The following is a 21230-nucleotide window of genomic DNA, read 5'->3' as shown; positions in this document are numbered from 1 at the left end:
TCCCAGTCCTCCTCCTACCCCCCTCCCTCCTCCCCTCGCCCCTCCTCCCCCCCAGCCTGCTCCCTTGGAAAGGACAGAAGGTGGGGGTGAGCGACTACCCGGTGGGCCCGTGAAGAGCTTCCTCCCTGCCCAATGTTCCTCCTCAGCCTGGTCCCACCCAAGTCTATGGATCAAAAGAAAATCCATCAAAAATTCCTCACCTCCGTGCAGCCCGTTCCTGTGTCCCAGACGCTTTCACGTCCCTTGTCTAATCTGTCCCCACTGCCGCCTCGTCGTGGAGGCAGGACTGTTCTTACCAGTTTTGCAGATGAGGAAAGTGAGAGTTAACTCCCTTGGCTGGGTGCCCCCGCGTGACCTCCACCCCAGCGGCTCAGGACTCCAGCCCTGACTGGACAGCCCGCGCCTGTCAGCGGGGAAGAGCCGAGCGTGGGCCCTGATCGACAGAGAAGGGAAACGGCGAAACCTAAGAGGCTGCTGGAGACAAGCCCCGTGTGCTCTTTCATTTCCATCCCATCATCTGCGAGTGTGATTACGGGAGATTAAGGTTATTTTGTTGCTAAATGTCCCCAGAGTAGCTCAGTCGTCCCCGTTGCATCATCTGCCCACATCCTCCCACAAAGAATTCCATCGGCTGCTGAAATGTGGCCGCTGCCTGGAGGAGGTGACGTCGGCTGTCCCACGTCCGGCAGCACACAGCGCCCTGGGCGGCAGCGGTCGTGGGGAGGCTGGAGAGGAACAGGGCTGCGCCCGCCGACCAGGAGCCCACTGGGCGCTCAGCTAGTGCGCAGAGACAGGCAGTCCGAAGTTCCCTGCCCTCCCCTCCCCCGTGCGATCCTGGCACCGCTCGTACTGGCTTAGCCACCAGCGGGGTCTGCATGCTGGCACGGTGCCTGGCAGCTGTGGGGCGTCTGTGTGAGGAGGGGCTGGGCATCGAGGAGAAGCAGGTGTCCAGTTAAAGGGAACACGGTGACCGGGAAGGATCTGGGGGCAGCAATGCCGGGGGCGGGGGTGGGGCAGAGCCGGCAGAGCAGACAGCGGCCCCCACCGCTCCCCACCTTGATTAGAATGATCTGGCCCCAGAAGAAAAGCAATGAATTAATTAGGGGTCTGTTGTCATGAAGCAGCTCATTATGGAAGTCCCTCTCCCGGGAGGGGAGACGGGGAAAGGTGTGAAGAAGACAGCTAGTCAAACAGAATCTTTTAAAAGAGCCAGAGCCTCCCCCGGCTGTCTGATCTGCCCTTGGGCTCTGCCGGAAACACAGCAGAGCACGGGGGCACCCCGGCGCTGGCATCTCGGGATTCCAGGGGATGGAGGCCTTCTGGCCTCACCTCCCTTCCCTGCTCCCCCTGCATCTCCCTGCGCCTCTCCGCTGTCTCTCAGACCCTCACTCTGAGCCCACGCTTGCACCCTTAGCCCTTGCTTTCTATCTGCCTTTGAGCCCGCGGCGGAGCTCCCTGGCGTCCTTTCCGCCCTTTCCCTCACAGCACCTTGAACGGTTGTAGTGCTTTCCTCCCAAGAGCTCTTAGCAGCCCAGCGGGGAGCCAGAAAGATCATTTCAGCACCAGCAAATGTGTCCGGCGTGTTTGTGGGCCAGGTTCCAGAAGACGTGATGGAGGGCGGAGGGGGGATGTGTCCAGCGAGATTCGCTCTTTCTCGACTCACTGTTTTCCAGAGACGGGAACACGGAGGCCCAGAAAAGTGAAGGCCTCTCAGAGGCGAGATCCTGGCTCTTCTGCCCACCAGCTGTGTGACCCTGAGGTGACCTCACACCTCTGTGCCTCTGTTTCTTCCTCAACGCCATAGGAATAACAGGGTTGTTGTGAGGGTTTAATGAGAGGGTGTGTGTAGAGCCCCCTGAGCACCAGGTCTAAGGAGAATAGGGGTTACATAAATGTGAGCCGTGACTAATGTTCCATTCCTACCCAGTTTCAGTAACAGGGATTCATTCATTCCATCACTGGGTGTGATTGAAGCCCTACTATGCGTCAGTAGTACTGAATGCAGTAAGGCATATGACGTTGTACCAAATAGTGTCTGTTTTCTGGAAGCTTACAATCTTAATCACATGTGTTCACAAGTGACTGTGCCCAGAGATGCACCAGGAACTATGGGAGTTCAAAGGGAAGATCAGGATGGGCTTCTCAGAGGAGGTGGCATTTGGATTGGGCCCTGACAGATAGTTAGGATCTAGGCAGGAGAATAAACTGTCAAGCAAAGGCATAAAGACCAAAAACCCAGAGACATAATTGGAAAATGGGGATAAGACCGTGTGAGCTAGACCCCTGAATGACAATTAAGGGGTGTGAACCTTTCTAAACATTCATTGGGGGCCATTAAAGGTGCTTTGTGCGTACGTGCATGGGTGCAGGCGATGATTTACTTTTTTTTTTCATATTCCAAAAGTAGTCTATGTTCATCGTAAAAAAATTAGGAGTGAGATAAGCAAGAGAAAGAAAATTACAAACACCTGAAATTTAAGGATTTTGCATACAGAAAAGGCAGGATCAAATAAGTGTTTTAAGAAGATTAATCTGGCGGTATTGGTAGAACAGATTAGAGCGGGAATATGCTGGAGGCAGGGAGATTTCTCAGGTTATTGCAGTAGCACAGATAAGAGGCAATAAAGACTCAGCCCTTGCCCGTTAGCGAAGGGAAGAGAAATACGGTGACATGGACGTGCTCTCCGTTCCTCCCTCCGGGTTACCGCGCATTTTCTGCACCAGGGTACACATACGCAGTATGCATTTCTAAAGGACTCTTCCTTTTAGAATCTCTCAGGGAGGTTTCTGCATTTAGGCACCAGCCCAGTGTCAGATAGCTGCGCTCACAAGTCTAGACCTCCCTTCCCATCCTTACAGTTTTAAATGTCATCCTGGGTGTTAATGAAAGCAAGAGATTACTGTTCCAGATTATAAAATGCAGGGCAATTTTAGGCCGTTGAAAAGAATGAGTTAATTAAAGAGGGTAATAACCCTCTTAAACGCCCCACACTTTGCTCTTTTTCCAGACAGCAGGTGGCCTTCTTTGTCACACTGGAGGAGACAGCTATATGATCTATTTTGTTCCCCAGGACTTATCTCCAGGGGCACCGAGCACTTTTTAGATGTAATTTTTAGTACCAGTGCAGGCATTGTCCTCTCGCTTGACTTAGGGAAAAGCGAGGCCCTAGAGGGAGCTGAATGAAAGAGACACAGTGCAGGCTTTGGAGTCAGGCGGGCTCAGCTTTGAGCTTGGTTCTGCCGCTAACTTGTTCTAGACTCAATGTTTCTCATTCTGTGAAATGGTGAGGCCAACCTCATTGTTTTCAAGATCATTCATGTTTACATCTCCAACCTTTTGCACGCCTGTTGACCCGTTCAATCGATGCTCAGTAAATACGTTGAACCACACTGGGGAAGGGAGATACAGGATTCCGGAGCCCAGGGTGTCCAGTCCCAGGAAGTGCTAGTTTGCTTTGCCTACTCCCCGCCCCTTCCCACCCCCAGGGGTGTGGAGCTAAGTGTTTCCAAAGTACTTAACCTACGCTTCCCTGAGCCTGATCTTCACTGCACCCTATTCCAGAGCTTGATGAGGAAGGCTGCACCTCTCTCCCTGGGACCCCTAAGGGCTGCTTCTAAATCATCCCAGGCCAAAAAGCCCAAGAGGTTAGTTGGTGTCTGGAAACAAGTTGGGCTCCCCCGGCAAGGAACCTGTGTGCGGTGACTTGAATGGAGATCCTGAAGAGCCCCACGTTGCTAGAGCTTTGGGTACACGGAGATTTCTAGTCGACAGAGGTTGCTCATTATCCCGGATTCATTCTTCCCCCCACCTCTCAACGCTCCTCCCCCCAACTCTCTGTGCTCTCTGTGAATTATTGCTTTGCTGCGGTGTGATGTGATTTCATCTGAGGCCGCTTCATGCTCCTGCTATCCGTCGCTAGTGTTTATCTTATTGTTTCCCAGAACAATCAAGTGTTTCCGCTGCCCCTGGCAACTTCATCTGGTTCCTGGATCCCCCTGACTGGCCCAAGTTTCAGAGCTGGAGCAGGTTTGAAAGGTGGGGCTGGTCCAAGGCCAGAGCCCCATGTTCTGAACTGCCAGTGTATTCACCTCTATGAGCTCTTGCTCCACCTGGGACCTGAAAGCTCAGAACACTCCCTGACAGGGTAGAACCAAGAGACTGGATTCTTTGGCTTCTAGATCTCCATGTCACTCTGTTGAGTCATAAAGGGAACAGCACCTGGGATAGGAAAGCCGGTGCACTTGTGAAATGCAGTTGCTTATTAACCATGGGAGGGTCTTGGAACAGAGGCAGCTCCTCTCAGTCTTGTGGGCCACAGGGATCAGGGTCATTAGGCCATCTACCCCTGGCTGATGGGGCACAAGGAAGCCACAATTGGGGGGGGGGGAAGGGGGGCTCTTACTCCAGCCAGCCTCCTCAACCTCATCTCTGAACACTTTATTTATAGTAAAGTGCTCAATAAAAATTCACCCCATCACTTATCATAAGCCAGCCTCTTCATTCTCACTGTTTGAAGATGCAGAAGTCCAGAGAATGAATGGTTTCCTTGGGACCCCCTCCTCACATTCTAGGAGAAAGCTCTGCATGGCTTAGCCTTCCATGAGGAAGAAATCCAGAAGCCTCAAGCTGCGTGAACCCCTGTGCTAGCTCATCCACCCCCTAGTTTAATATCTAGGGCAGATTCCTAACATGCACAGAAATAGAAATAATTGTACATGGAAATGTCAATCTCCAGTGTCAAAGCCCCAGTGATTGACCGACAACTCACTGGGGACCAATGCTGGAAGCATCTGCGTGTGTGTGTGTGTGTGAGTGTGAGTGTGAGTGTGCAAGCGTGCAAGCGCATGCACTGGCAAGGGCAAAATTCTCAAAGCTTAGCATATCTTAGTGACCTCCTTCCTTTTCAGGGACAGGAGGGATCCTTGGCCTTACGTCCCCTCTTCCTCTGCTCTCCTGGCTTGTTGCAACCCACAGCCCACGGTTTCCTCGCTCCTGTGTCCCTCTCCAACTGTCCTGGCATTTAGGGCCAGGCTCCCACCTGTCCTCCGGGGGTCCTCAGCCTGCTGGGCTGTGTGTGACTCTGGATGATTAGTTAACATTTGCACAGCTCTGGTGGATGGGGAGATGGAAGTGCCCTGGAAGGGGTGTGTGTGCATGTGTGTGTGTGTGTGTGTGCGCACGCACACACGCATCCATGTGCACATGCATAGCATATACAAGATAGAGGGAAGAAGAATCTCAGAGGCTGAATTTACCAGACTTCAATCTATAAATAATTTGGGTCATGAAGCTCTACAAAAATAAACTTGAGCTTGAATCCTCTCCCGCTCAGCCCTCAATGCACACTGCAGGTACGCTCGCTCGCTAACTCACCCCATGATCAGTCTGAGCAGCACCAGGCCTGCCTCACCTTTCCCCTCTTTAAAAGTCAACGTGTGTGTGTGTGCGTGCACAGGCACTCACACATGCAAACACACACACACACAGAGTTATACAGCACGCAAGCCCTAGTCCTGAGGCACAGATGAAATCGGGTAATAAAGGTCTCTTTCAAAGTGAATTTTCAGCCATAAAGTGACAAGACCTGCTGAAATTGTTGTCGAGCCCTCAATAAAGGCACGTCAAAAGTCTCATCCCCTCCAAAGGCTCAGGTCTGAGAGACCGCATTTCCAAGAAATCTGGGCTCACACTATAGCAATCACACTCTTCTACTGGCATCACACTTTGAATTAGCCAAAGAACTCACATTTCCACGCCTGTCTGTGCATTTAGGCACTGCTTTCCCCAGGAAAACTCCCACTCTGGGCGTCCCGTGGGCCCCACCTCCATGCTGGCCTCCCTGGGATCCCCATGCAAGCCATCTCACAAGGGGTAGCCTGTGCATATGTGGGGACCGGGTGGCTCATCCATTCCCAGCTCCTCCTCGGGCTTCTTTGGGGGACCCTTTCCCACACTGTCCCCAATGCCAAGCGTAGGCCTGGCTCACGGCAGGCATGTAATAAATGGATATTGGACGGGACTGAAATTCATAGAACTAATAAGTCATTTCATTTGCCATCCCTTTTGTGCTCCTAAGGATGGGAGTTCCCACCTTATTTGACAGTGTCAGAAACCATTACACAAACAAGGGAAGTGACTTGCCTGAAGTCACATAGCCAATTAATGAGAACGTTGGGACTAGATCCCAGCCCTCCAGACATGAACTCCCTCTGCATGGTGATGCCTCTTGAACCAATCTGTTTCCTACTGAGAGGCCCCAGAAGAAGAAGATTCCCGATTGCTTTTCATTGGCTTTTGCCAAAATACATACATACATACCAACATACGTACATACATACATACTATGACCACTTATACTACTAGTGCTACTAATAAAGTGCTATTAAGAGTGACAGATCCCAAGCAAGAGGTCCATAATTTAGGACCAACTATAGAAGAAATTGATGCATGGGAAAAAAGGGTTTGGAGGGGCCTACAGGTAAAAGCTAGTTAATTGGAACAGGATATGCTGATTTGAATTGGATGTTCAAGTGAAGAGGCTGTCATTAATTTCTGCACGGGACCTCGCTGGGGTTTAAAGGAGGGTGCTAATAGGATTACTAGTTCCTTCTCATCTCACAGAGGCCCCTCCCACCTGGAGGACCAGGCAGTCACTCCCCCCTGATTTCACCTCACATCCTCCTGCCCCAGAGCCCTCTCTGATAAACGGACTATTCTCCCCATAACCAAGGTCCCTCAAAATTAGGTTCTGTGTATTGTTGGCTCCCAGAAATGGGTGACTGCCCCGCTTGGGCCTTGGGGTCGGAAAGAGGAAGAGTGGGTGAGGACAGAACTTGGACTTTCAGGCTTCCCACCTGTTCAGTTCTTGGCGGCGATGAACAGCTCTGTGTGCCTGTTATTACCTCTCTTCAAAGGGTCACAGGGTGTCCGGGAAACCAGGTTCTGTGTGGGGACCCCAGCTCCGCCGCCTTTTAGCTGTGTGATCTTGGGAAAGCCACCCAACTCTCCCAGGCCTCAAATTTCCTGTAAAATTCCCATTCTGTAAAATGGGAATAATGATAACATTTACCTCAGGTGGCTTGGGCCTGTAAGGATAAGAGAGTTGATTTTTGTTAAGTACTTTCAACAGGACAGAGAACATTGTAGAAGCAATGGCAGGGTAGATGCTAACTATTCAGTTCTTGAGGCAAACGGGGCCTTTTGAAAAGTCACCAAGTATATGCTACTGCCTTCAAGCAGGGCCGTACTGACCCATGAAGCAAAAGAAGTTATCCCATCTCAAAATCCTCCTGAGAAGGAGGTTGCAGTGTCCTGCGGCCACTCAATAGGTGGGGCTTTGCATGGTAAGAATTCTTATTAGAACAGCCCTAAATCTCCTTAGGAGATAGTGTGGGCACGTTGCATCTTGTGCCAGTCTCCGTAAAGAGAGTCACCCTCCTCTGCAGCAGACTGGTCCACTTTTTTTTTTTAAGGTTTATTCATTTTTGAAAGAGAGACAGAGTGCAAGTGGGGGAGGGGCAAAGAGAGAAGGAGACACAGAATCCGAAGCAGCTCCAGGCTCCGAGCTGTCAGCATAGAACCGGCAGTGGGGCTTGAACCCACGAACTGTGAGATCATGACCTGAGCCGAAGTCAGATGCTTAATGGACAGAGCCACCCAGGTGCCCCTCTACCTTCTGAGCTTTGTCCAAGCAGAGTGGCCTCCATAGCTTCTGCAGGTCCGCTGAGGCCTGACCCTCTCAGGAGAGGGGGAGCCCAACTAGAAAGACAGAGTCAAGTGACTTGATTGTCCCTGCATGCGTCACCTCCCTCCTCTGCCCCAGCTCCTCCCCTACCAGGATGGGTGTCAGGCCCTGCGTGGCTGGGGCTAGGCAATGCCCTTCTCTGGGACTGGTTCGTGACCTATTTCAGTCTGTTGTTGTCCTTGTGGTCACTGAAACCTGGCCCCAGGGACACAAGTTGAAAAGCTGAAAACTGTCACAGTGGTGCAGTCATTCTGGGACACCACCGAATAGACTCGAGTAGCCATATTTGAAAATCCCGCCTTTGTTTGGGACTCCCTGATGGTCACCTCACCACTGCCATCCTGAACTTTGAACTCAGAACTTCCTCTCTAAGGCAGAGCAGTCTGGGAAATCATGTGCTTGGACTGCAGCAGGGCCCATGTCCCCGTCCGTAGTCATGGGGCGCTGTCTGCACCAGCCCGTGCTCTCCTCTGGCCCACACCAGCTACAGCCAGTTGGGGCCCCAGGGCCCATCACTGGCTAGCTGCGTGCCTGGAATCAAAGAGCTTGGGGGAGGGGAGCAAGAACTTGAGGCTCTGGTACTTGCTACTGTGACTGTCCATGGCAGGCACCGAGCAGACCGCCTCTGCCTGTTATCCAGACAGGAAACCCACGGCCCAGGTGAGGCAACTGAACTCAAATTGTACCATCAGGCAGAAGTCAGGTCCAGGCATGAGCTGAGTCAGAACAGAAACCCAGCGACCTTGAATCCCAGGCCTACACTCTGCCCTGTTCGGTGTGTTGCCCAGAAGAGAACACAGGGCGTTAGTGAAGGGAAAGTTCTCTCCTGCCGCCTGCCTGACAGCCCCCATCCCCACCCTGGGCCCTTAGACCCCCTGGCCTCCTGGGCCCCCTTCTCCACCTTCTCTGCCCTCCCGTAGGTATCTCGGAGGGTAACAAGCCCGAAGCACGTAGCCTCGGAGGAGGGCGTAAGTGGGGAGGCACCTACTTCTTGGGCAATAGTGCTCTTCCCTCCAGGGATTTAGCCTGAGTGAAGTTGGATAGCTCAGTCAGGTTCAGCACCAAGAACATTTTCTGTTCTGGTCTGGTTTTAGCTTTGACGTCTGAGAGTTCTGTAGGTTTGATTCTGGCTTCAACTGCTTTGTTAAAAGATTGGGGTTGCAGATGGAAAAAGAAAAAAAAAACCTGCTTAGCTCTCTGGTTCAGGAAAAAGTGAACGGCTGGGATGGGCCCCCACTGGGATGCTGCAGAGTGTGTGATGATAAGTGGTCTTTGGCTCAGTTCCCGCTCCCACCCGGCCATGGGCACCATCTAGTCCCGGGGACCACAGAGGGAAGGCCAGGCTTGTGACATTCCTCCTTCTGACTTTGTGTCCAGGTCCTGCCAGGATTATCAGCAGGGGCCCAGGCTCATGGGGGGAGGCCGCCCGAGCTGGCGGAAGGTTAACTTGGCTCCCCAGGCAGAGAGAGATCCTGGGCCAGGCCTGAGGGAGGAGGGTGCTGGTTCCACAGCTCCCGGGGCTGAGCGGGTACCTTGAGGAGACTTAACTCTCCCTGGAGAGGAGCAGCTGTCCTAGGGCGGGTGGTGACAACCACTGGGCCCTTTGCGCTTCAAAGGAAGACGCACGGCCTGAGCTCCCTGCATTATGGGGACAGAAAACTGAGGTCAAGCCAACCAGAAGTCACATCTGTCACACCGTCTCTTACTTTCTGAAATAGCCTGAGCACTTTTGTGACTACAAACTATGTTTCTGGGAAGATCTCAAGGAAATTTCGAATCCGTCCATGTAAGAAAGAATGCTGCTTCAGTTACCAAGGGGAACCTTTTTCACTGTGGGACATTTTCCCAGATAGAGATCCTTCCCTCTGACTACATCCACTATCAGAGTTGCACTGGGGTCAACTCTGTTGGTGGTCACCTCAGTCAGCCTCATGACTTCATTGCTGACCCCAGGGTCTTCCTCCACTCTCTGAGAACGAATTAAATGATCCCCAGACCCCTCCCCTGGAAGGAGGGGCTTTAGTGACTTTTCACTTGTAGCAGCTCTGAGCGCAGGAAACCACTAGTGAGGCAGAAAAAAGGCAAAGGAGAGCTTATTGTGGCCGAGCGTGGCCCTTGGGATGAAAAAGTCATGCTCCTTGTCCTCAGGAGCTCCTGGTGCGGTGGGAGAGATGGGTGGAGGGAAGGGCATGGTTACAAATACAAGAGAAAAATGAGAGGGAATGTAGAGGGGAAGCCTGAATCTTAAACCTTCCAGAGAAAATGCCTTTTGACCTCACTTTGCTTTGGCGCTAGAGTCCACGATCCTTTATCAGCTGCTTCATAATTCATGTCCTTTCAACAAGCGTTTCTCAAGCATCCCCTTTTCTCCATCACCAGCTATGTTCCCAGCCCCAACGTAGTCCTCAGAGGGTTCTTCGAGAAAGAGAGGACCCATCCCTGCCTTCAATGTTGACACATTGCACATGTGAAGTAACGAGAGAATGATTTGAGTAGGTAGTCAATACGTGTGAGCGAGTCCATATACAATGAACAAATCAATTGATTATAATCCTAAGACAAAATGTCTGGTAGGAAAAAAAAAAAAAAAGTATCAGGGTGATGAGCAGTTAGTGTGGTGGAGAGATTAAGGAAGGCTTCACAAAGGAAGCAGGGCTTGAACTAGATGGGGATTTGATGGGCAGAAGGACAGAGGAAACGAGCCAGGGCAGGGATTCTTGGCCAACAGTCAGCTGCTGGGGCGCCTGGGTGGCTCAGTCGGTTAAGCATCGACTCTTGATTTCAGCTTAGTCTGTGATCTCACAGTCCGTGAGATCAAACCCCGCAGCTTGGAGCCTGCTTGGGATGCTCTGTCTTCCAATCTCTCTACCCTTCCCCAACTCGTGCACTTGCATGAGCTTTCTCTCTCTCTCTCTCTTTCTCTCAAAATAAATAAATTAACAGGCTTGAAAAAATAGGCAGCTACTGTGTTGAGAACAAGACACCTGAAAAGCAGGAGCACATTCAAACTGAGAGCTCTTTCCTGGACACTAGATTTTTGTGTGAGCTCAGGGACCATCTTCTGCTGAGTCTCAGAATCTTGCACAGAGCTTAGACTATCCCTCTCAAACCCCCAGACCAACAGCATCCACATCTCCTGGGAATTTGTGAGAGGTGGAAACTCTCAGGCCTCATTTCCGCTGAATCAGAAACTCCGGGGGCGGCTCAGCAATGCATTTTTCCCCAGCCCCTCGGGTGATTCTCAAAGCAGGCCTGCTTTGAAACCAGTAGAGTACATCAGTGCTTCTAGACCCTGGTTGCTCATCAGATTCACCGGGGAGCTTTGAATCCCATAAAAGATACCCAGGCCCCGCCCACAGAGGTTCTGGTTCATGGATCCTGCCCTGGCATGCATATCTTTTAAAACTCCCCTGACCATTCTGATGTGCAGACAGGACTGAGAAGCAGCAGACTTGCTGCTGTCCGAGTCCTTTCTGACTTTTTATCTGGAGCTGAGCTTTGAGAGTCTGAGCCGGGATTCTTGGCTCTCCCGAATCTCAGGGTGAATTTGCACACCAGCAGGGGACGTTTGGGGGGCAGAAAGCCCTTCCTGAGAGTCTAAACTCTCAAATCTCTCCTGAACCAGCTCTTTGATAGTTTATAGGATTGCTTTACCATTCTTCCTTACCTGCCTAAGGCAGAAACACTGTGAGCAGCGGTTGACTCTCTTACCCTAAACACCAGTAAGGGTGCACAAGCACACACTCACACACACATACACCCTCCTCACTCAGTGCTTTAAATATGTATAGACACATGCAAAGATAACCACATTGGGCTATACAGAATCGTTTCTAACAGGCACATAGGCACATGCAAATAAACCCACAGTCAGAAATCCCAGACCTGGTCCACTCAGACCTTTCGGTAAAGGATTTCTCTTGGGGAAAGTCAGGCTGTTTGAACCAAGAAGCACCTCTACCTTCCCTGAAGCCTACTGTGGTTCAGAGTAACAAATGGGAGAGCGGGGGTGGTGCGGGGGAGAATTATCTTCTGTAAAGTGACCTGCTGTAGGCTGAGGCAGGTAATCCCACAGGGGACTGCTGAGTACAGATGCTGAGGATGCATTCTCCCTTCCATAGATTCGAGCCGACGGTCCCCCGCACGGAGGGGTCCAGTATGAGATGGTCTCTGTGCTCAAAGATGGGAGCCCCATCCTCCGGGACATGGCCTTCTCCATTGACCAGCGCTACCTGTACATCATGTCTGAGAGACAGGTAAGTGCTGACACCCATCCCTTCTTTCCGAAACCCAGGAGTAACTGATAACCTGTGACCTTTGTTCAAAAGTTGTTTCACCTAACAAGCGAGACCTCAGTCTGGGCTTGCTGCTCAGGAGTCCTGGGAGAGGCTGAGTCCTTGGAGGCTTTTGCGGGGAGCCAGAGAGAAGCAGCTGGGGCCAGCCACTTCCCGGAGGCTTCTCTCTAGGCCACAGCCCCTGCCTCAGTGCGTGATGAACAGCCCCGCAAGAACGGGCCAGACTGCATGGAGCAGCTTGGTGTGATTAGACGGTAGATTTACAGCTCCTGGGCCCACAGAGTCTGCTGCTCAAGGGAGCCAAAGAAGTGTAAATAATCCAGGCCTCCTGGCTGGGCCTGATCCTGGGAGAGACAGACCCAAGATAGGGCCCCAGAAGGAGATAAAAATCTTGGCCTGAATCATAGACTGATGCCAGGAGAAGCTGGCTGGCTCTGGGAAGCCGAAGTCAGCCTGAGAAGGAGACTCCTACCCGCTGTGGGCTAATAATCGAGCAGGTTCCCTGTCTTCTTCCATGGAGCATTACTCTCCCTGGATTGTATTTGCTCTGAATTTGTGTGAGCAAAGCAAAGGTAAATGCCGGAGAGCCATGGCGATGGGCAAGAAAAGCAGGGAACATGGGAGATTCCCAAATCAGTGGAGAAGCAGAAAGCAAAGCAAAAATCTTGGGAAAGGCTGGTCACCTTCATTCATTCAGTCAGTGGGTCTTCAGTTGTTCATCAGGAGCAGTGCTCTTGGCATTGACCTGAACGTGACCTGAACATGGCAAGTAAGGTAAAGTCCTGAAAAGCGGAAAAGGTGTCATGAATCTGTCTTGGTGGCTGAAGCCCCTGATTTAGGCAAGACACAGACGCTGGGCTGGTGGACCTCTGAGCTTTCACGAGGTGCCACCCACATCTTGAGCATTTGTCGTTCCCAAAATACTCGGTCATGATCTCAGGTGTCCTTGAGGAGCTCCACCTTTGCCAGAGTTTTCTTACCCTCCTTTCTTTTTGAATGTGAGAATTCTGAATCCGGGCATGAGGGAGGTGTGGAGGGAGGACAGAAGAGACAAATGGGCACGTGATCACGTAAGGGAAGCAGTAAGGCAGCTCTAACTCAAAGATTTCTTCTTGGGAATGAATGACACAAATCATATGCAGATTGCATGCAAATTGCATGCAGATCCTCTTGAACCCGCCTGTCTTTTCACCTCCTTTCATGTGGCCCCTGCAGTTGAGGCAAAAACAGGTGCAGATGGGAACGTGGTGGAGCTGATAGAGGCTCTGCCTAACCTAGAGTGGGTAAGACAGTCGTGGAAATAAACGCTGATGTCTCATTCTAACAAAATAGTCAGCAGGCCCTAACAATACACATTACTGGGGACATATTTGTTGAGAACAGTGTGTTGGGAAAACATCAAAATGGATGGGACTTCCCCGCTGCCCTCAAGTTACTTACAGTCAAACAAAGGAGGGAAAAAAGCAGGGGGAAGGAGACACATAGCAGGTTATCTAGAACATTCCACTGAAGTCTATAAATGTTCTGCCTTTTTTCCTGTCCGTCTTTACTTATAGATATAGGGCTATCTCTTAAACAAAAACAGTAGATAACTCCCCATGCAAATTCAAACAATACATACGGGAAAGAAAATAGCAACAAGCTCCTAAATGGGACTACCCAGTGTGTAACACCATTTTAACATTTGATGAACACCATTCTGGACACTTCTGCAGGAAAATAATCAGAGGAACAGATAGATCGATGGCAGTGCAGATAGGTGGATAAAATGATAGTCAGAGGGGTCAAACAGACCCACAATGTATGTGATACTTTCAAAAGGCACTATGTATGGCTGAGGACCAGGCAGGTAGCTCTGGGTAAAAGCTCTTTCTTGGGTCCCCTGAGCCAGTGCAGTGGAAAAGTGTACAGAACGCATAGAAGTGACCAATGCAACCTTACTGGAATAAGAAGGTGCCAAGGCTTGTATTTTGGCTGCACATCTGTTTCTCAAATGGGATGCTTTCTGAAATTGCATTCAAAATGTGGCCAGAGGAGAGGGTGTGGGCCAGGGCCGGAGGCTGGTGAGTGGCCTTCAGGGGCTATGGTGACTTCCTGAGATCATGTCCGGTGTCACCTCTGAGGGCATCAGCGCTGGCTCAGCTAAGTGTCCACATAGCTTATCTGTAAATATCCTCTCCTGTGTCCTCATCTTCTGCCACAGCCGCCCAGTTCTTGCTGCAACCTCACCAAACGGAGGGGTTCCGTACTAGCCAGTCGCACTGAGCAGATGTGGCAAGAATTTGGGTTTAATGCCACGGGGCTGTCTCCAGTCCGGTGAGATATTAGTCCAGAGAGCTCCCTATGCCAGGTGGAGCTGTGATTAGCGGGCAGAGTCTAAGGGGGATTTGTGGCAGAGCTCTGAGACCTGTCACCCCAAGAGCTGTAAATCGTTTGGAAATAGGTAGCTAGGTGATTTCACCTGGGGCTAGGTCCAGGGATGAGGGCCAAGAACAGCTCAGGGGGCCCATCTGTCTGAGGCCAAGCAACTAGGAGTACAGAATATTCACAGACAGCTTGGACGTCTTTTTCTTTCTTTTCTTTTTTTTTTTTAAGGTTACTTATTTATTTTGAGACAGAGTGGGGGAGGGGCAGGTTGAACAAGAGACAGAATCCCAAACAGCCTCTATGCAGGGTTTGAACTCATGAACCGTGAAATCATGACCTGAGCTGAAATCAAGTCAGATGCTTCACTGACTCAACCACCCAGGTGCCCCTCAGACGTCTTTTAAGAAACAGTTTAAAGGGGGGGTGGGGGAGGGAGGACTGGGTGGCTGAGTCAGTTAAGCATAAGACTCTTGGTTTTGACTTGCTAAAGCTGTGATCTCTCAGCTTCGTGAGCTCAAGCCCTGCATTGGGCTCTGTGCTGACAGTGCAGAGCCTGTTTGGGATTCTCTCTCTTTCCCTCTCTTTCTGCCCCTCCCCCACTTGCGCTGTCTCTGTCTCTCTCAACATAAATAAATAAACTTAAAAAACAATTTAATGTGCGGCAAGAGAACAGTCAATGAAGGTGAAGTCAGAGGTCGTGGGTTCTAGTCCAGCCGTTGCCATATCTGGAAGTATGACTCCCTCCCACATTTGATTTCCTCCCTCATGAAATAGAGGAGTTGCACCAGATGACAGGATTGTCTCTGAAGTCTGAAACTCTGATCTGGATCCCGTCTCCACATTTCTTTCTTTTTTTAAAAAAATTTTTAAAATGTTTGTTTATTTTTGAGAGAGACATATAGTGTGAGTGAGGGAGGGGCAGAGAGGGAGGGGGAGACACAGAATCCGAAGCAGGCTCCGGGCTCTGAGCTGTCAGTGCAGAGCCTGACACAGGGCTTGAACCCACAAACTGCGAGATCATGATCTGAGCCAAGATTGGACGTTCAGCTGACTGAGCCACCCAGGCACCCCGTCTCCACATTTCATAGCCACATGGCCTTAAACCAGTCACTTCACCTCAAGGTGCCACACAAGGCTCAACGTGAGGCTGAGCAGAGGGGTTTCTTTCCCAGTGCTTCTGTGCAATGAACCCTTGTCACTGACTTTCTATATGGCCCCTTCCAGCTCTCAGGCCGTTATGATTCTGGCTCTGGAGGGTGGTGGCTGCAAGTGATGATTAAGAGGAGGTGAGGTGGCCGCGTGGCACAGCCAGTAGTCCTCAGCCTGAGCCGACAGGCTTATGTCCTCATCCTGACCCACCTCTAACTAGCTGGGTGGCCTAGAGTCTTAAGTTCCTAGGGATTCCGTCTCTTCCCCTTTAAAGATAATGATTAATAAATCTAATCTAGAGCCCCTTTCGCGTTCAAGAGGCTTGTCTTGGAATGGACAGACTCTTCAGCATCTCTGGAAGGCAGCACCAACATGGCAGTAGACAGGCCTGAGGTTAGACCAAATGAAAAACTTTTGGAACAAGAACTTTATGAGGCCATGGGTGCCCATGTGAACTTCTGCCACAAAAGATGAGCACCGCGGAGAGGGTAGTGCTGGCTGGCTGTGGATGTGTGTATTCCTGTTTCCCGGCAGTGACTGAAGACTTTGGCATTCCCTAAAAGACCCGAGACCTTATAAGACACCCTGGGAATGGGGCTTCCTATCACCTTCTAATAAATCTCTGAGCAGTCTGCTGTCATCCCTTCCTCCACCTCATCCCCAACTCTTGTCTCTCCATCCCCCTCCTGCTTCCGCCAAACACAGAACCTTATCGTATCTTCAACACCGTGTCAGTGGAGAACCAAGTCTCTGGTCTCAAGTTCTGCTTAGGGAGGTTTGCAGCTCCCTACAGAGCGAGAACAATCCAGTACAGCTCATTCATTCTCCCTCCCTCTCCCTCGCTCGGTTAATTACACATAATTAAGAAATAGGACTAGTCAGAAGTGTTGGGTCGCTGGTGCCACTGCCTAACAAGCCGATGTTAATGTACTGTTAATAGATCTAAGGCCGGCCAGTCCCAGGGGAGCATTTGGGAACTGATTCCCCAGTCCTGCTAATTGCCCAGGGGCCCCACGGACGGGATGCCTGGCTCTTCCCTAGAAAATCCGCCCCAGCTTCCTCAACAGCAAATCAACAGATGCTATGGGTGTTCTCCCATATCCTCGGCATCTAATGGAAGTCAGACAGCGAGTCCAGGGAAAATCAGGCTGTGAGCCAAGCGCAAAACTGAGCGAGAAGATGAAACGAAACTTGATAGCCCCAGTTTCCACCCAACTTGTCAGGTTGGCCACTCCCAGATAAAGAATATAACTCTGTACTCGATGTGGATGGGAAAGAGTATGAGGATGGAAGCAATTATTCTATTTTATACTTTAATTAGTTTGAATTAGCAGAGGGAATAGAGGCATAAAATGATCCAGCGAAGGGTGAAATAGAAAAAGGGAGTCACAGTGGAGAATGGCTCCGTGCAGGCTGAAAAGGGCCTTGGGAACAACAGAAAGTCTAGTGACGGGGGGCGCACGCGCGCATGTGTTTTGGGGCGGGTGGGGGCACGGGATGCTGCTCTCTATTTCGAGGCCTGGAAAGGCAACATAGCGTAACCCTTAAGAGCTAGAGCATGAGAGTCAGACTGATCTCCATTTAACCCACAGCCACTTGCGAGACATACGGCTTTGAGAAAGTTAACGCATGTCGTTAGACCTCAGTTTCTTCATCTGTATAATGGGCCTCATAATGGTAACCTCATAATGGTTGTGTCTGACACATAGTGCTTTCTGTGTGAGGTGTGATTGTTATCATCATTGCTGCTCTCAGTCATATTAGAAGTTCTCTGGGACCCCAGAGAAGGCTAGAAGCCTCTCCACTTAAATTGTGGCTGGGACAGGATCCCCAAGTGTCTGACTCCAACCTGTCATTCCTGCTGCCCCTTCCCAAGGGACGCCTCAGAAGCCCCCGGCCTGGCCACGTAACAGCATCAGGCTAAGTCGCTCATAATCTGCTATTTATTTTAAAAATCCAGGAATGTGCCCAGCAGACTAAACAGTCCCACTGCCCTTGATACAGGCTGAGGCAGCCCTGGGCCCATATGTGAGGCCCAGGAGGCCAGTATTACCGGCATCTGTGGAGAGAAGGGAGGAGGGGGGTCAGGCCCCAGGCCCTGAGGGTCCCGTCTGGTTGCATGTGTGGACACATAGCCAGAAAGGGGCCACCCCTGGAGCCTTTCATTTCTGGCCTCTCCAGGTAAGGAAACCAGGTGTCAAAAGATAGGTTTGCCATCCTCCAAGTAGTGGGCACTCAGATCTCAGTTCTGAGGGCAAAAAGGCCCTCACGTATAGGTGACGCACCGTTCTGGTCCCTTACCACTATGTGATAAACCGCGTCAAAATACTGCGGCATAAAACAATATTTTATTCGCTCTCTCTCTCTCTCTCTCTCCTAGAAGTAAATTAAAAAAATATATTTTAAAAAAAAANACTGCGGCATAAAACAATATTTTATTCGCTTTCTCTCTCTCTCTCCTAGAAATAAATTTAAAAAATATATTTTAAAAAAAAAGGGGGCTTAGTTGGTTGAGCATCCGACTTTCGCTTAGGTCATGATCTCGCAGTTTGTGGGTTCAAGCCCCGCGTCGGGCTCTGTGCTGACTGCCAGCTCAGAGCCTGGAGCCTGTTTCAGTCTGTGACTCCCTCTCTCCGTGACCCTCCCCTGCTCACGCTGTCTCTCTCTCTCTCTCTCCTAGAAATAAATAAAAAAAATTTAAAAAAAACCACAATATTTTATTACACTCACAAACTATGTATGTCAGGGTTTCAGCCGTGGTGCATTGAAGAGGGCCTTTCTCTTCTTTACAACAGAAATGACTTGGGATGCTTAGAATTCTCGGGACTAGAATCCTCTAGAAGCTTCTGTCTAGGAACTAGAAGACTAGGCTCTGCTGGGACTGTTGATCAGAGTGCCAAGGACAAGGCGTCTGTGTGTGGCACAGGCTGACTCATAGCACGGTAGCCTCAGGAGAGCCAGACTTCTTGAACATGGCAACTCAGGGCTAAAAGAGTGGGCATTCCCACAAATGAGGAAGAACTATTGCCTTTGTTATGACATCGCCCTAGAAGTCACATAGCTCTCTCTTCTACCTGCCTCTGGACTGCTCCACTGCCGGTCACCTCAGGTGATTCTGACTCGGGTGGCCCACGAGCAAACTTTGAGAGACAAGCCTCAGGGAAGAGAGATGCCTGGTTTCCTGACCCTCGGGATCAAGGAGGCACAGAGCCTCAGAGCTGGGAAGGGCCTTGGGGATCGCCCATCGTGACCCCACATGAGAACTAGGGGGCCCAGAAGACATCTGAGCAGGGTAGCTGCCCCCTCAGTATCAGGGTCATCAGACCTAGCTTGATTTCCCAGAACTCACAGGGAACTTCTGGTAGCTTTAATGCCTACTATTGATTTGCTAAAGGTGCATGTGTCCTAAATGAAGCCCATGTCAAATGTGGGCTCTGCAAGTGCTTCTGGGAAGCCTTTGAGGGAATCCATGAGGAGCAGGATACCTTTGCCAGGAAATTGCCCAGACAGTGGCATACAGTTTTATTTATTTATTTATTTATTTAAAATCTTAATGTTTATTTGGAGAGACAGAGTGTGAACAGGGGAGGGGTGAAGAGAGAGGGAGACACGGGGCACCTGGGTGGCTCAGTNAAAAAAAAAAAAGGAGAGAGGGAGACACAAAATCTGAAGCAGGCTCCAGGCTCTGAGCTGTTAGCACAGACCCCAATGTGGGGCTAGAACTCATGGACCATGAGGTAGTGACCCGAGCCAAAGTGAGATGCTTAACTGACTGAGCCACCCAGGTGCCCCACTTCTTTATTTTTTAAAATTTAAATCCAAGTTAGTTAACATATGGTGCAATAATGATTTCAGAAATAGAATTTAGCGATTCCTCACCCACACACAACACCCAGCGTTCATCCCAACGGGCGCCCCACCTCCACAAGGCCCACCGCCCATTTAGCCCATCCCCCACCCAACACCCCACCAGCAATCACCAGTCTGTTCTCTGTATTCAGGAGTCTTTTATGGTTTGTCTCCCCCTCTGTCTTCATCTCTTGCTTCCCTTTCCCTATGTTCAACCGTCCCATTTCCCCATCTCCACAAAGTGAGTGAAATCATATGATATTTGTCTTTCTCTTATTTCACTTAGCATAATATACTCCGGTTCCATCCACATTCTTGAAATGATAAGATTTCATTCTTTTGATCACTGAATAATAATCCATTGAATATATAGACCCCATCTTCTTTATCCATTAATCAGTCGATGGACATGTGGGCTCTCTCCATACTTTGGGTATTGTCGATAGCGCTGCTATAAACATTGGGGTGCATGTGCCCCTTCAAATCAGTATTTTTGTATCCTTCGGATCATACCTAGTAGGTGGCACACAATTTTAGAGGGTCCTCCTGGGAAATGTCTCTGTGGCAGTACTGCACCAGCCCACTGAGAAGGCGGGCCTCGGAGGTGCCCCACTTCTGCTATGCAGGGCACTGGTGACTTACCCAGTGGGTACGTACAGGAAACTGACTTTTTAACTACCCCCGCCATAAGTAATTTAAGAGTTGGAGCGAGAAAAACGTTGGCCTGGAGTTAATAGAAACCAAAATCATGGGGCGCCTGGGTGGCGCAGTCAGTTGAGTGTCCAACTCTTGGTTTTGGCTCAGGTCACTATCTCACGGTTTGTGGGTTCGAGTCCCGTGTCAGGCTGTGTGCTGACTGTGCTGAGCCTGGCTAGGATTCTCTCTTCCCCTTCTCTCTCTCTGCCCCTCCCTTGCTTGCACTCTCGCTCTCTCTCAAAATAAATAAATAAACCTAAATAAAGAAAAAGAGCTAAAAGCCATTTGGAAGGACCGTGAAGCCATTCTTCTCTGAGTGTCTCATGGGCANAAATGCAAGGACAGACCAGACCCTCGAGGTACCGTCCCAGAGCATACAGCCATTTTCACCAGAGAACTAATTTTGGTTTCCTTGCTTTGGGGGAGGGCCTATCTACTGCCAAACTGGACCCAGCACCAAAAATAAGCATTTTCAAAGGGCCTATTGTGACTCAGAAGCAATAGTAAGTCTCCTACCTGTGGCTAGTCACTGAGCTGCCAAACCCCGAAGGCATCTGAAGACTTGAGGAAGGAGAAGGAAAAAAATGTGGGGAACCGCGCTTCCAGATGTTCCCTGCTCATTTATTTTGACATCTCAGACTATTATTTTGATTGTGCACATTTGTTTAGTCCAGGCGATAAGGCTTCCCAGGGCGCGGGCAGAGCGTGCCAAGGTGTATTTGTACAAGGCGCTCTGGGTCTGGGTAACGGGAGCCCTCCCTCTGCCCAGGCGGGGGGGCCGGGGCCTGCCGCGGGGAAGGAGAGGATGTGGGGCAGAAGCGGGGCCTGAGGGGCTTTGGGGAGAATTACAGAGTTTGCGGATTAGGAAAGTGAGGATAAGCGAATTTCGGCTGCACTTTTGTTTTCAAATGTGTCACTTTCAATCCAAGCCTTTGATGCACATGTGTTTCTGGTTAAGGACTTGGGACCCCAGTGTGGCCCAGGAGCTAAGCTGCTCCTATCAGTGCCTTTCCCAGAGTGGGAGGGGGCGCGGCGAAAGGTGACCACCCCGAGGCTGGGTTTTGATTTTCCTTCTTTCTTCCCCCCCCCCCACCCCCACCCCCCATTTCAGAAGTAAGGGAACAAAGAG

The 21230-nt window shown here is 50.5% G+C and overlaps 1 protein-coding gene across 2 annotated transcripts in view; it reads left to right on the top strand.

The window, feature by feature from the left end:
• The window catches only part of PLXNA2 (plexin A2), a 186129-nt gene that overhangs the window by 58511 nt on the left and 106388 nt on the right, over nt 1-21230 (top strand). For both annotated transcript variants that reach the window (XM_077775120.1, XM_077775121.1), the window contains exon 3: nt 11867-12001. In XM_077775120.1, the coding sequence (XP_077631246.1) occupies nt 11867-12001 (135 nt within the window). The remainder of the gene's footprint in view (nt 1-11866; nt 12002-21230) is intronic.

This window comes from Crocuta crocuta, unplaced genomic scaffold, assembly GCF_008692635.1.
Source record: "Crocuta crocuta isolate KB4526 unplaced genomic scaffold, BGI_CrCroc_1.0 scaffold207, whole genome shotgun sequence".
Lineage (NCBI taxonomy): Eukaryota > Metazoa > Chordata > Mammalia > Carnivora > Hyaenidae > Crocuta > Crocuta crocuta.
This window is presented reverse-complemented; position numbering and strand designations above follow the sequence as displayed.